Source organism: Oryctolagus cuniculus, chromosome 6, assembly GCF_051225735.1.
Source record: "Oryctolagus cuniculus isolate XC-2025 breed Fujian yellow rabbit chromosome 6, ASM5122573v1, whole genome shotgun sequence".
NCBI classification, from domain to species: Eukaryota; Metazoa; Chordata; class Mammalia; order Lagomorpha; family Leporidae; genus Oryctolagus; species Oryctolagus cuniculus.
In genome coordinates, this window is record NC_142872.1 from 99712915 (window position 1) to 99728402 (window position 15488).

The 15488-nt window shown below is 38.0% G+C and overlaps 1 protein-coding gene across 50 annotated transcripts in view; it reads right to left on the reverse strand.

Moving 5' to 3' along the window:
- The window catches only part of STAU2 (staufen double-stranded RNA binding protein 2), a 368761-nt gene that overhangs the window by 162014 nt on the left and 191259 nt on the right, over positions 1 to 15488 (reverse strand). For 25 of the 50 annotated variants that reach the window (XM_070075214.2, XM_070075206.2, XM_089335410.1 and 22 more), the window contains one exon: positions 14102 to 14162. The exons of 1 other annotated variant lie outside the window; for it this stretch is intronic. In XM_070075214.2, the coding sequence (XP_069931315.1) occupies positions 14102 to 14162 (61 nt within the window). Of the gene's footprint in view, positions 1 to 11967; positions 12058 to 14101; positions 14163 to 15488 lie in introns of all 50 variants that reach the window. 24 more of the 50 variants (XM_070075198.2, XM_070075185.2, XM_070075201.2 and 21 more) reach the window with 1 other exon arrangement.

A 15488-nucleotide genomic window follows, 5' to 3' on the forward strand; every position in this document is an offset into this window, starting at 1 on the left:
AGTACAAAGTTCCTAAAAAAAATCAAAACTAGAACTACCATATGTTCCTGAAAGTCCACTTCTTTCTCCAAAAAGAACTGAAAATAAGATCCCAAAAAGATATGCACACTGTCATAATTATAGTGGCCTTACTTACAATAACCAAGAGATAGAAACAATCTACAGGTCCACTGATGGATGGATGGACAGAAAAAGAAACAGTGGTAACTGTACACACGACAGAATATTACTAGTCATAAACATAAGGAAATCCTTTCCCTATCCCCCAAAGGTTCTCCAGTGTTGTACCCCTACTCCCACTTCAACTTTCCAATAGTCTTAGTACACTCACAGTGTAATAAAATAGTGTGGTTCTTTTTTTTTTTTTTTTAGGAGTAGGGAGAGTTGAAGAATAAAGGAAATCCTGTCACATGTTACATGGATGAACCTTGAGGACTTTATGCAAAGTGAAATAAGCCAGTTACAGATCAACAAATAGTGCATCATTCCACTTACAGGAGGAACCTAAATTGGTTAAACCCAGAGAATCAGAAAGCAGAATATAGGTTACCATGGGCTAGGGGGAGAGGGAACCGGGAAGTTACCGGGCAATGGGTAAAGTTTCAGTCATGCAAGATGAAAAAGTTCTGGAGCTCTGCTGTACATCATGGTGCTTATACTTAACAGTACTGTACTGTTCACTGAAAAATTTACTGAGAGTACATCTCATGTGTTTTTTATCCCAACAAAAAATATTTAGTTAAACTTTTAACTAGAGAAGGAAGAAAAAAAAGTCTGACATTCTATAATTACAGAAAACATGACAAAATAAAGATCACAATAGTAACAGTAGCAAATGAAACAGACTGGGGTTCAGCTATCTGGGCTTGAGTTGGACCAGCAGATAGCCTCTTTATCGCTTTAAAAAAAAAAAAAAAAAAACACCCTGTGAAATGAATTAGACTAGAGGAGCTTGAAAATCTCTTCCAGTTCTAGTAGTCTATGAATCATCTTAACACAAACCAGAAAGCTTGGAATAAAAGAATATAGTTGAATAACATCACTCAAACAGCCTGTTGAGTGTTTTTAAAAATGGACTATTACTAAAGTTTTTTAAGTCTTAAAAAAATCAAGCAATGCAGATGTCTGTTCCACTGATGTAATAATGGTTAAAACAAACATTTCACATAGTTTCTCAGCTATTTAGTGTTTTTACACAATCCACCCAAAAATCAATCTGATATCTGAAACAACAGTTTGGATATTTTCCATGTTATAAAATATCCTAAGTGTTTATTCAAAAATATTCTGGTACATGACATATAAAAATCCGTTTAAAAATATGCAAACTTAATTTCCGTGGAATTTCTTTAAAACAATGCCTTTTATCCTTAATGATCAGCAAGTGATATTATCTAGAAATAAATGCATTCTGTAGGGGCAAATGCACACAACATGGAATCAGAAAACCTAAGTTCAAGTTTCATTACCTCCAACTAAATGAATGTCTTTGGACACATTATAAAAATCACATTAGTTTCAGTTTTCCTGTTTGCAAAATGAAAGGCTGGATATTCTCCAACTTTCATATGTAAGGCTCCATATATTGTTTTTCTTCTATGCACACAAAGTTTCATGGATCTGTCAGACAAATTTCACTAAGTATCAATTAATCACCTTTCAAAGATGGACAACCTGAGATTTCACAACTTTCTGAAATACGAATCCAAATAAAATTCTAACCTAAAGCAAAGAAATCTACTAAGAATAAATTACTTACTTCTATTAAGTTGTTGAAATATCGGGGGTGGGGGAGCAACACTGTGGTGTAGAGGGTTAAGACGCCACCTAAGAAGCAGGCATCCCATATGGACCCCAGTTTGAGTCTAATGACTGATGGCTGCTCCAGTTCCAATCCAGCTCCCTGATAATATGCTTGAGAAAAGCAGTGGAAGGTGGCCCAAGTACCTGGGCCCCCATCACCTAGGTGGGAGACCCAGAAGAAGCTCTTGGCACCTAGGTGGCAGATCCATAGGTAGCTCTTAGCTCCTGCTTTCAGCCTGCCTCAGTCCTGACCATTGTGGCCATTTGGGGAGTGAACCAGTGGGTGGAAGATGTCCCTCTTTCTGCCCCTCCCTCTATCCCTCTTTGTAACTCTGCCTTTCAAATAAATAAAAATAAATATTTTTTTAAAAAAGGCTGTTGAAATATCAGTAATCCCACCCATTACTCTACTCAGTCAAGCATCACCAAGCTGAGAGTTAGAGGTCTTAATAATGGCTAAATGTCTAGGATTCTCTTTCAACCAGGCTGGGAGTTGCTAATTGATGTATAATTATAATATACAAATTATTATATTCACACAAAACATGGACCACAAAACATGTGATCCACAGAAGGCATATACCATGGTGGTCCCACAAGACTTCTAATGTTTGCATAAGAACAAAGCCATTTAACAAATTTCTCAGATTGTATCCCATTGTTAAGCAACAAGAGTATCAGTGGAAAAGAAAGGGAAAACACACTGTATTTCTTTCATCTGTTCAAATATCAGGCACCAGCAATGTCAGGGACTATGATATATTTTATATATATATATATATATATATATATATATATATATATATATATATAAAACTCCACCTGGGTCTTCCATGTGGGTAGCAGAGGCCCAAACCCTTGGGGCATCATCTGCCACCTTCTCAGGCACAGTAGCAGGAAGTGGGATCAGAAGCAGTTACCAGGACTGAAAAATGTCATTCCAGTATGGTATGAGAGTGTCCCAAGTGGTGGCTTAATCTGCTGTGCCACAATGCCGAGACTTGATGTATTTTTTAAATAAAAAACAACTATTTTTATTTATTATGTTGTAATACAGCAGGTCAAGCTACCATTTAAGACACATTTATCCTATATTGCAGTGCCGATTTGAGTCCCTGCTGCTCCACTTCCAATTCAGCCCCTTGTATGTGTCTGAGAAAGCAGTGAATTCTGGCCCAAGGACCTGGACCCTGGTCACCAACATGAGAATTCTGGTGGGAATTGATTCTATTTGGCCTGGCCCCACCCCGACTGTTGCAGCATTTGGGGAGTGAACCAGTAGATAGAAGATCTCTCTCTCTCTCTCTCCACCCCCCTCTATATGTGTGTGTAACTACCTTTCAAATAAAATCAATAAATCATCTTTTAAAGAGAAATCACCAGAAACATTAAAACAGTATACTGCAGTCAGTAAGCACTTAGAATAAAGGAAGCATGAATGATGTGCTCATACACAGAAGTTTTAGGGAAACTGTCACTGCATTCCTGAATCTTAACAGCTTTCATAGCGCAGTTTTTCACTCCTTGTTTCAGTGCTCTATGGTCAGTGCTTTGACAACTCTTCTGTCTCTTATTCATGATGTCAAGGGGATTTTTATTTTTCAATTATTTGTACTCCATATAGTATATGCAAGAGGATCAAAGACCAACCATATCTTCATTCACATTTAAAGTGACTCATGTGAAAACTTAATGAAGACTCAATGATTAAAACTGCAACAAGAGGTCTGGCATTGTGACATAACAGGTAAAGCTGCCACCTAAGGTACCAGCACCCCATATGGGCACCAACTTGTGTCCTGGCTACTGCACTTTCACTCCAGCTCCCTGCTAAAGGCCTAGGAAAAGCAACAGAAGATGGTCCAAGTCTGTGGTTCTCTGCTATACACGTGGGAGATCCGGATGAAGCTACTGGCTCTTGGCTCCAGCCTGGTCCAGTCCCAGCTGCTGTGTCTATCTGGGGAGTGACCAGTAGATGGAAGATCAATCTCTCCTTGCTCACTCTCTTGCCCTCTCTCTCACTCTCTATCCCCCTCCCTCTCCTTCTGTAATTCTTTCAAATAAGTATATAAATCTTAAAAAAAAAAAAACCAGCAAACTGGTTTTTAAAAAAAAAGCATGGTATATGAATAATCAGATGAACAGAATAAAATAGGGGGCCAGTGCCACAGCACAGTAGGTTAATCCTCTGCCTGCGGCACCAGCATCCCATATGGGCACCGGTTCTAGTTCCAATTACTCCACTTCCAATCCAGCTTCCTGCTATGGCCTGAGAAAGCAGTACAAGATGGTCCAAGTCCTTGGGCCCCTGCACCTGCGTGGGAGACCAGGAAGACGCGCCTGGCTCCTAGCTTTGGATTGGCGAAGTTCCGACCATTGCGGCCATTTGGAGAGTGAACCAACAAAAGGAAAACCTTTCTCTCTGTCCCTCCCTCTCACTGTCTGTAACTCTACCTCTCAAATAAAATAAATAATCTTTAAAAAAAAAGAATAAAATAGAAAATCCAGAATAAAACATAAGTAATACAGAATCAGTATATGGTAACAGTGAATTTTTAATCTAGTGGAAATACAATTGGATTCATATTTTCAGTATAAATCTCAATAGATCGAAGAATTAAAATTTAAAAAAATGAAACTGGATAAACTCCAGAATATAATAAAATAATTTTTTATAATCTCAGAATGGGAAAATAAGTATTGATTATACCAAGATTATAAACACTATAAAAGAAAAACTTATTTAAGAGGTCATTCAGGCTGGTGCGGCGGCTCACTAGGCTAATCCTCTGCCTTGCAGCGCCGGCACACCGGGTTCTAGTCCTGGTCGGGGCACCGGATTCTGACCGGTTGCCCCTCTTCCAGGCCAGCTCTCTGCTGTGGCCAGGGAGTGCAGTGGAGGATGGCCCAAGTGCTTGGGCCCTGCACCCGCATGGGAGACCAGGAAAAGCACCTGGCTCCTGGCTTCAGATCAGCGCGGTGTGCCGGCTGCGGCGGCCATTGGAGGGTGAACCAACAGCAAAGGAAGATCTTTCTCTCTGTCTCTCTCTCTCTCACTGTCCACTCTGCCTGTCAAAAAATAAAAAAAGAGGTCATTCAAATACAGCAAAAAGAAAAAACGACATATAGGCTCATACAGAATCCTACCAAGTTAAAAAAAATAGACCAACAATTCAATTCTAAAATTAGATATGATATGTCAATAGATGACTATATCACTGATAGTATAGAAATGGCTAAAAAATGCACAAAGACTATGCTCAGTCTCATAGGAGAAATGCAAAATAAAATTATACTGAAAACTAAATTTCAATTATTGGATTGGCAAAAAATCCAAAAGTTTTCTAGCATACCATATTGCTTGAGGCTACAAGAAAACAGGAAATCCCATATATTGCCAGTAGGAATATAAATATAAAATATAAAGTGTCTTTTGAAGGTAATCTGGCAACATCTATCAAAATTAAAAGAACATTTATTCTTTAACTTAGTAATCCTCTCTTGTAGGAATTTATCCCCAAGACATACTAGTATACATGTTAAATGACCCATGTATGAGTTTTTTACAGAGCAGTATTATTTATAATGGAATAACACTGTAAACGATCTATATACCCATCAATCAGAAGCTAGTTAGACAGACACATACACAGAAATTCACAAGATACCTCAAAAGTATTTGCAGAAATGGAATTAAAAGGTAAGTTTATTTTACTATAATATACATTTCTCAAGATGAAAGGACCTTCATGTCATTTAATGGCAAAAGAAAATCACAAAGCAACACACTTATCAGGAATGTCAAGGGATTATATACTTATTTGAATTTTCTTGTACACATAAAGAACGATTCTAGAACAATATGAGGATATTTCAAAGAGTTTGTAGAAAATTGCTTTAAAAGGCAAGCTTATTTTGGTACAAAAAGTTTTTGAAATCCACACATACTTCTTAATATGCATTTTTCATGAACTTTTTGAAGACCTATCATGTGTACAAACACAAGAAAGTACCCAAACGTAAGTTCTCTGGAGGTCAGGGCAGAAATTGTTCTAATGAGGATGAAAGTACAGGGAGCTGTATTTTTTTGCATTTCTTGATTTTTTTCTCATTTAAATTTCAAGTGAAAAGAAAAAATTAAAAGAAGACTATGACATAATGGAATTTGAACTCAACTTCAATTAAATTCATTATCAAGAATAAATCAAAGGTAAAAAAAAAGTGACACAAGATTTCTACTGCTGGCCATAAGAACTGTATGCTTTAAAGGGCTCTCCCACTACAAAACTACCAGAATTTCCTACACATCTGAGCTTCTTTTCCACTCAAAAGTGGATTCCCAGAAATTCTTAGATTTGTCCGCCAGTAAATAGTTCAAAAGTGTTCATGATGACATTGCTTGTATAGACTGTACACATCTAACCCAAATACTCCCAAATCTGAAAGGCTCCAAAACTTTTTGAGCACTGACACAATAGCACAAGTGGTAAATTTCATACCTGACCTGAGGTAATAAGTTGCAGTCAAAACATTAAGTGCACTAAGAATACTGTATAAAATTAATCTTTATGTGTATAAGATGTATATTAAGCAGAAATAAAGTTTGTGTTTGGACTTGTGTATCATCCCCAAGATATCTCATTATGTATATGCAAATATTCTTCAACCTAAAAAAAATCTGAAATCTGACACATTCCAAGCATTTCAGCTATGAGATATTAAAATAATAATAATAATAATATTAAAAATATTTGGGACATCAAAAATATCCCAAGTGTGAACCATTAGGATAAAGGATATATCATTATGGAATATTCACAGCATGGATGAAACACTATATGTAACAAAATAATCTTTAATTTCAATGATGGGGCAGAAGAAAGTTCTAAGAAGACAATAAATAATATGATGCTATTTTTCCTAAAGTTAAAAAAAGTAAAACTAAACAAATACTGTTAAAGGCTCATATTTACTTAATAAAACTATAAGGAATAGAGCCTGGGCAACTTTGCAAAATCCACAGAGGGTGAGCCCGTGTTCTGGGGAAGGCATGGTAAGCAGCAGACTATGAATGAGGGGGTAAGGTGAAGGTAAACACACTGGCATGTTCCAGTTCTTCAACAGGTGTTGGGTTCGTGGGTATTTATTTTACTATCATGCCTATAACTGGTACAAGGTTAAAAACACTGTACATCATCAAGTACTGCCAATTTTTTCTTTAAAAAAAAAAACAGGAAAATTTAACATTCCTTGGTAAATTGTTAACTTTGAGATTTTATAAAACGCCACCTTTCTAGATAAAAATAAATGAATAATTATGAGAATTACCCTTATGTTCTCATTATACTTATTATACAATATGTCTTTGATAACAGAAAATCAATGGAGTACTTCTTAATTTTCAATTTCTGAAATTTGTTTCTCATCACTATGACTTGGTCCTACTTTGGAAAATACTAACTGTATATACTTTTAATCCCCATAGACCTCTTAGAATAAAGATTTCCAGATTTCTATACTTTAGAAAATGAAACTTCAGGCAGACTTGACATTTCCTCTTCTTGCTTAAAAAAAGTCAGAAAGGTTTCCCAAGAGATATTAATAGACTGATAATTGTGCTGTCTGATATACAATATTTATGTTTAAATCCAGAGTATGTATTTCAGGCCAAAGTTTGCGTATCTGTGTTTTAAATATACTAGATTTTTTTTTCTGATTACAGAATCAGTGTGTGTTAAGTATGGCAAACTAATCTCTTCCATTTTTCCATAGTGTTTTAGTGACACTTCAGAAAGAAGTAGGCCTAAGCATTGTGTGCTTATGACTAACCCCCTTCACAAAGGCAGAAGTAACTCCCAGTCCTACCAGCAAACATGTCAGGACAGGCTTCCTCAAGAGGTGTAATTCTTTTTAAATCCCTGACAATTTTTATGGATCCGAAATCATATCACATTTATTTTGTCTGACCTTTCTTAATTGTTGAACAATTTTTCACTACTTATTGTCTTTCCTTCGAAACTGTTTCCTGAATGCCTTTGGTCATTATTCTATTGAGGGGAGGGTGCCTTTTTTTTTTTTTTTTCAATTGACCTGTATGTATTCTTTGTAACCAGTTGCTATATATGCTACAATTTATGCTTTCTGTTTGTCATTCAGGTTTTTATTTTCTTATACTGTTCTCCGAATTCATTTTTAGTTTTATGTATCTAAATCTATCTTTTTCTTAACGGTTTCACCCTCTGCTCTTATGCTTAAACACACTCTCACAGTATGATGAACAAATGCATCTGTAAATCACATGGTTTACTTTTTCAAAAAAACTCATCTGAAATCTCTTCTTGTGTGTAAAAATGTCAGGCAAGTACTTAAAAATCATAAAAACTTAAAAATCATTAAATATTTCCTGAGAATATTTCAGAAAAAATATGCTATCTCTGCTACTCTATAAGGCTTGCCTTCTATTTTCAGATTACTTATCCTTTAAATGAGTTATGACTTTAACAATAACCAGCATGATTAAAACAGAAGAAAGCTTAACAGCACCTCTAACTTTCCTAGATTCAGTGGTTTTTAAAAGGCAATAACTTAGGGCCCATGCTGTGGTGAAACGGGTTAAGCTGTCACCTGAAATGCCTGCAATCCATTTGGGCAGCGGTTCCAATCCCGACTGCTCTACTTCCATCCAACACCCTGCCAATGCACCTGGAAAAGCAGCAGAGGACAGCCCAAGTGCTTGAGCCCCTGAACCCACGTGGGAAACCAGGATGAAGTTTCTGGCTTTGGCCTGGCCTAGCCCTGCCTGTTGCAGCCATTTGGGAAATGAACCAGAAGTAAAAGATTCTCTCTCTCTCCCTCACTGTCTCCCTCCCTCCCTCCCTCCCTCCCTTCCTCCCTCCAACTCCGATCTTCAAATAAATAAAATGTCTTAAAAAAAAGAAGGTCATAACTTCACACCAATCCCACACAGCCACCAATATAAAAGGAAGAGGCTATCTGGAACATTTGGACCTCTCTTTGTTTGTTCAGGTGAGGAAAAACATTTGCATCTGCAGTCTAAGATGGACAGCAATGAAGATATGCAATACGTTGCTATTGCCCCTGACCACTCCAGCCGAGCAGCCCTCTATTCATGGTATCCAACTTCGAACAAACACTTCCAGGCTGCACCACACAAGTAACCCATCAATCCTCTACGTAAGATCACTACAAACCCCTACAAACCCGCTCACTTTTACATTTGCAACACAGTACTTACGTCTACATAAATAATTAAGCTATTTAAATATAAATATGATCACTCAAATGTATTCATATGAAACTAAATTTATATTTAAATCCAACTAGTTCCAACTATTTGAATTGTCTCATTACAAAATGGTTTCTGTTATGGGAGACCCACAAGTTCAGGGAACTCTCTGAAAGCACTCTTTTAGAGGGCTGGTGTTGTGGCATAGCAGGTAAAGCCTCCACTTGCCACCTGACATCCTATATGGGCACCAGTTCAAGTCCCAGCTGCTCCACTTCTAATTCAGCTCCCAGCTAATGCTCCTGGGAAAGAAGCAAAAGATGCCCCAAGTGCTTGGGCCCCAGCACCCACGTGGGAGACCCGGAAGAAGCTCCAGCTTCCTGGCTTCAGCCTGGCCCAACCCTGGCCATTATGGCCATTTGGGGAGTGAACCAGTGGATGGAAGCTCTCCTTCTCTGTCTCTCCCTCTGCCTATAACTCTTTCAAATAAATAAAGAAATCACTGTTTTAAAAGAACACTATTTTGGCCAGCGCCGTGGCTCACTAGGCTAATCCTCCACCTGCAGTGCCGGCACACCGGGTTCTAATCCCGGATGGGGCGCCGGATTCTGACCGGTTGCCCCACTTCCAGGCCAGCTCTCTGCTGTGGCCAGGGAGTGCAGTAGAGGATGGCCCAAGTGCTTGGGCCCTGCACCCCATGGGAGACCTGGATAAGCACCTGGCTCCTGCCTTCTGATCAGCATGGTGCGCCGGCCACAGCGTGCCGGCCACGGCGGCCATTGGAGGGTGAACCAAAGGCAAAGGAAGACCTTTCTCTCTGTCTCTCTCACTATCTACTCTGCCTGTCAAAAAAAAAAAAAAAACACTATTTTAAGAAATAATATATATTAATGTATTATCTTAAAAGTATAGCCCTCACACCACTTCCCTTAAATAAAAAAAGAAAGAAAGAGAAAAAAGCAGAGGCTGCAAATGTTGCCCTCGGTCCCAGCGTCACAGCATTGGAACAGTGCAGCCTTCAGTTTCAGGAGGCACGGTGTTCAACAATTCATACACATGACACAAGTGCTAACACTTCTGGCAAGTCAATTAAGATCCTGAAAAGGTCAATGATAACTCTATCCCATCTCAAAAGGATTTGTCTTGGGCTATCTGTAATGAACCTAGAAGAGCCAGCATATTTCACAGGGGCTAAATAAAACTTTTCAAAAGGTTAATGGAAAAATATTTATGTGAAAAATGCCTCCAAATAATCTTTTAGTGGGTGGATTCGGCACATACCAGTGAATAACTTTGAGCTTAGTCCAATTTTGAATTAAGCTAGAGTTCACCTTTAAGAAACAATGAACCTGAGCCGGCGCCGTGGCTCAATAGGCTAATCCTCCACCTTGCGGCGCCGGCACACCGGGTTCTAGTCCCGGTTGGGGCGCCGGATTCTGTCCCGGTTGCCCCTCTTCCAGGCCAGCTCTCTGCTATGGCCAGGGAGTGCAGTGGAGGATGGCCCAGGTGCTTGGGCCCTGCACCCCATGGGAGACCAGGAAAAGCACCTGGATCCTGGCTCCTGCCATCGGATCAGTGCGGTGCGCCGGCTGCAGCGGCGGCCATTGGAGGGTGAACCAACGGCAAAGGAAGACCTTTCTCTCTCTGTCTCTCTCTCTCACTGTCCACTCTGCCTGTCAAAAAAAAAAAAAAAAAAAAAAAAAAAAAAAAAAAAAAAAAAAAAAAAAGAAACAATGAACCTGTTTTTAAGTAAAACCCTGTATTAATAAGAAACATGGAATGTGACTATGAAAGAAAGATATTATCAACTGAACTGTATCTAAATATTTTACAAAGTTTTCCATGAGCCGTCAATAGATCTTTAAAATGCATGATCTTTTTAAAAACTTGTTAGTCATTCATCTGTAAAAACCTAGCTTTTCATGTGTATGCCAAGCATAAAATTGCCCCATGCTAAATTTAACACAAACCTCACATTACAGAGTTATGTGTTCTTGTACTTCAATATAATTATGACAGTGATTCAAAGGGTAAAACACAGAATCGTCTAGTTTCTTTGCATTTTAGTACAATGAAGAAAGCCTGAGAAGCATGAAAAAATTAGGTCCATATTTTAAATCTGCAGGCAATCAGGCCAGGAAAATAAATTGAGGAACCAGGCTATGTAATCACAATCACTTGCAAAACCATTTAAACTGTTCTTTAGTAGTAATTGTTAGCAGTTTCTTATGACTGTAATCTTTTAAAAAGATCTTCCTCTTGAAAAATTAAATGCACATGTACATTAACGCTTTTTTGTCTACTTATAGTTAGGTGCTAACTATACTAGATTAAAACTCTCTCCTTTCCCTTTTCCAATTCTGGATTCCTTTCGTTTAATTTTTGTACTTATAGTCTCAAGTTGATTTTATACTATTTATCCAAATGATAGTTGGCTAAGAAGTGTAATCTTCAAAATTACAATTCTAAAGAAATGCAAAGTTTAACAAAGAAAACACAATGAATAGAGCCACTTCATAATGATTCTGCTTTTCACAAATAAGCCACCTTTTCAGATGGTATTCCAGGATGGTTAAGAATTATACAAATGTGACATAGCTGAAGGCTCTTGACATTATAAACTGACATGTGTAATTCTTAACAGAGTATACTGAAGAGTAAGATGTGAAATGAACTGTTCCCAGTCAGACAATATGCCAGCAAGATAGACAGTGCTGGCAATCTCAAATTCCTGTCTTCCCCAACATGATGCCACCCCAAGAGAACTCAGCAAACTTCTAACAAAGGTATTCTTCACTGGACAGACAGCTCTCAGAGCATTTTCTAGCTCCAGGAACTGATTAAGTAGAAGAGAAGTTAACCTCAATGTCACCATGATATATGAATTCAAATTAGTTTTCAGGTAATTGATTCATTACCTGGATGACCAATTCCTAAGCAGACCAACTTCTTCCAAATGTATTTAAGCAGCTTTGAGCTGGCTCCAGGAACCCCACAGTGAGCCCTAGCTGCAGAGAAACGAAATAGTTACTAAATTTCGGAGCTCTGATACTCTTTGCTAACTGGAAGCAGCACCACTCTTCATTTAGAGGAGACTTTACCTCATTTTTCTTTTACTTGAAGTGTAGGGAGACATTTTTATTTCAAATTCTCAATTTGTATCACTGTAGATCAGAAGAATTCCTAAAGTGTTAGCAGTTTGGTTAAGCTTTAAGCTCGCTTCCAACAACTTTACTGCTGCTAACTCTATGTCTAAGGAAAACCTTTTATGCATTCTTACACACTTCTGATCAGTTAAACTCTCTGGTCTCTCTATGATAACCTTTTCCATACCAACAAAAGAGTTCCAGTATCCATTAGCAAGCTAAAAAAAGTAAAAGGAAAGCAACAAATATACAATGATAAGGGTCAAGATATCTTGTGCCTGCAGGTTATCTGCAGTGTGTTTCATGTGAAAACTGTCTAATTAATAATTATCAGACTTCCATATTCAAATACATAATGCTTATATTCTTCCAAAAATGTCTAGTGCCAAAATGTAATTATTCAAGAATAAACTATACATTCTTTGGTTACTTTGTATATGCTAAATGCATTTGACAGATAAAAAGTGGAATGTATGCAAGCCTACACAGAATTATATCACTTTTACAAAAGTGGGACAGACAAGATGGAAGGAAATCAGCCTTCATTATGTACAGGCATTCTGCTAAGTACTTTCCAGAAAACGGCAACCAATTTAATACTTCTTACATTTCTTTACTAAGTAATTATCAACCAATACATTCAAACATCAACAGAATAAAACACAAACTCTAGGAATCCTGAACTGATTCCACTTTTTCCTAGGGCTGTGTGCTAGGCCCACCACATTCATCACCCCTATGTACAGAGTCCAACAGCTCAGAGGCACATTAAATTACTCCCAGAAAGTAACCCAAGAACACCATTACCTCACGGAAATATTCTTTTCAAGAGGCTAGTTTTGAAGATCCAAGAATTCAATTCTTATGAGTACATTTTGATAAGATTTATTACTACATTATTTCGTACTTACATCAAGAGATGAGTTGTTAATACCATACACTAAGAATCCTTCATTATGACAATTTGTAGATTTAAGTTTTTTCAGTATACAGAATTTGTAAGAGGAAGAGAGACAGTGTTAGAATTGAGCAGCCTGAGTATTTTCACTGGCTGAACATTTTGATTCATTGGTTTACAGTAAAATGGTCAAATCAGTGAAAACACAGACTTTCAACAGAAGGTGGGTAAGATATTAAAGAAAAATGTCTATACCTCCAATGCAAAGTACCTCGATCATATACATTTGAAAAGAGAGGCAATCTGACAGTATTAGAAAGTGGGACATGATTGACCAAGTTTTTCACTGACTTTATGAAATATTAAAAATTCTAGTGACAGAAAAATGTGGAGAATGCTCATGGCAATGTTAAGTGAAATAATAGAATAAAAACTTTTATCTATAATTATATAAATGCCCAGGTACATAAATTAGAACTGAAAACAATTGATCTGACAGCATCATCAGTTTATAGATAAGTGCTACTTCAAAATAATCTCTATATTAGAACAATATGGGAAGGCAGTGGAGGATGGCCCAGGTTCTTGGGCCCTGCACCCACATGGGAGACCAGGAGGAGGCACCTGGCTCCTGGCTTCGGATCGGTGCAGCGCGCCGGCCGCAGCGCGCTGGCCATAGTGGCCATTTGGGGGTAAACCAATGGAAAGGAAGACCTCTCTCTCTCTCTCTCTCTCTCACTGTCTAAATCTGCCTGTCAAAAAAAATGACAACTTAAAAAAAAGAATATCATCACCTGTGTGTTAAATGGTACTCTGCAAGGACTTAGCCACATTAAGGATATGAGTGTGTGTATTATAGTTTTCTAGTTATTCTGTCAGTTTCAGAAAAGCAAACACCACAACTCCCCTGTACTCTTCCCAACATTTAACACACCAATACCCAGTGATACTTGGTCATTGAGCCACTGATGAACACCAAGTACAGATAACATAAAAATGAAAACTTACTATTGTTTGCTGGTTCAGGAAACCCAGCCTTTGGACCACTCCATCCTTTGTTTTCCCCTGTCTGAGAGATTAAATAAAAATTATTTAAATCCAGAGAAACAGGCTTATTCAAAAGGAAAAAAAAAAAAAAGACACATCTACTTGAGTCTTCAACCAAGCTAAGGAAGGATGTATCATGTACATGTTCTTCACATTCTCTCTGTCTCTGACCCTGGGACAATGGCTCTGAGAGTGAACAGTACAATGTCTTCTATCCTTTTCTACATTTGAGTCTATTTCTAAATCTCCTTCTGCTTACAATTTTAGGCATCAAGAAAGCCTGATATTCAGTGTGTGTGTATGTGTCTGCACATACGCATGTCTGTAATATTAATAATATGTTACATACATGTAATATATTTATAATATAGAAAATTTATATTATGAAAAATGGGCTCCACGTATGTGATTAAAAATAATGCTTATTCAAAGAGTAAATCATCATCATCATCACAAGTACCAGAGTGTCAGATTATCAACAGAAATGCTATTATGTCCATTCCAGAACAGTCCTATGATAAGCACCACCAAACATGAATACTGCTAATAACATACACAAAAAATTGAAAATGAAGTCTCAACTTTAAGTAAAACATTTAAGTAGCACTGTGACTTTTGCCAGATGATCTCTGTTTTTGTATAAGATACTTTCTGACAGTTTGAGGTAGTAAGTATTCTAATCAAATTAATAAGTGACTTTAATTGGCTATGTTTTCTTTCTGTAGAGCTAGTATTACGGATACAAAGTAACCCAGGGGAAAAAAAGCTTATTACTTTGTATCAGCATTTTGTTATCAGATGCCAAAGGTCACATGGATAAATTAATTCCAAATACAAACACAAAATACAATTCTCTCAAGAGGTCTCCTAATGCTCAGTTAAAAAAAAAAAAAGTATTCTTACTGAATTCTATCCTATTCATTTTCATTACGTATCGCAGAGTGACTCAAGGAAAGATATAGTAGCAAAGAAAATAAAGAATCCTAGCCGGCGCCGCGGCTCACTTGGCTAATCCTCCGCCTGCGGCGCCGGCACCCTGGGTTGTAGTCCTGATTGGGGCGCCGGATTCTGTTCTGGTTGCTCCTCTTCCAGTCCAGCTCTCTGCTGTGGCCCAGGAAGGCAGTGGAAGATAGCCCAAGTGCTTGGGCCCTGCACCCGCATGGGAGACCAGGAGGAAGCACCTGGCTCCTGGCTTCGGATCAGCGCGGCGCACCGGCTGTAGCGGCCATTTGCGGAGTGACCAATGGAAGGAAGACCTTTCTCTCTCTCTCTCTCTCTCTCTCTCTCTCTCTCTCTCTAACTCTGCCTGTCAAAAAACAAAACAAAACAAAACAAAACCCCAGCAGTT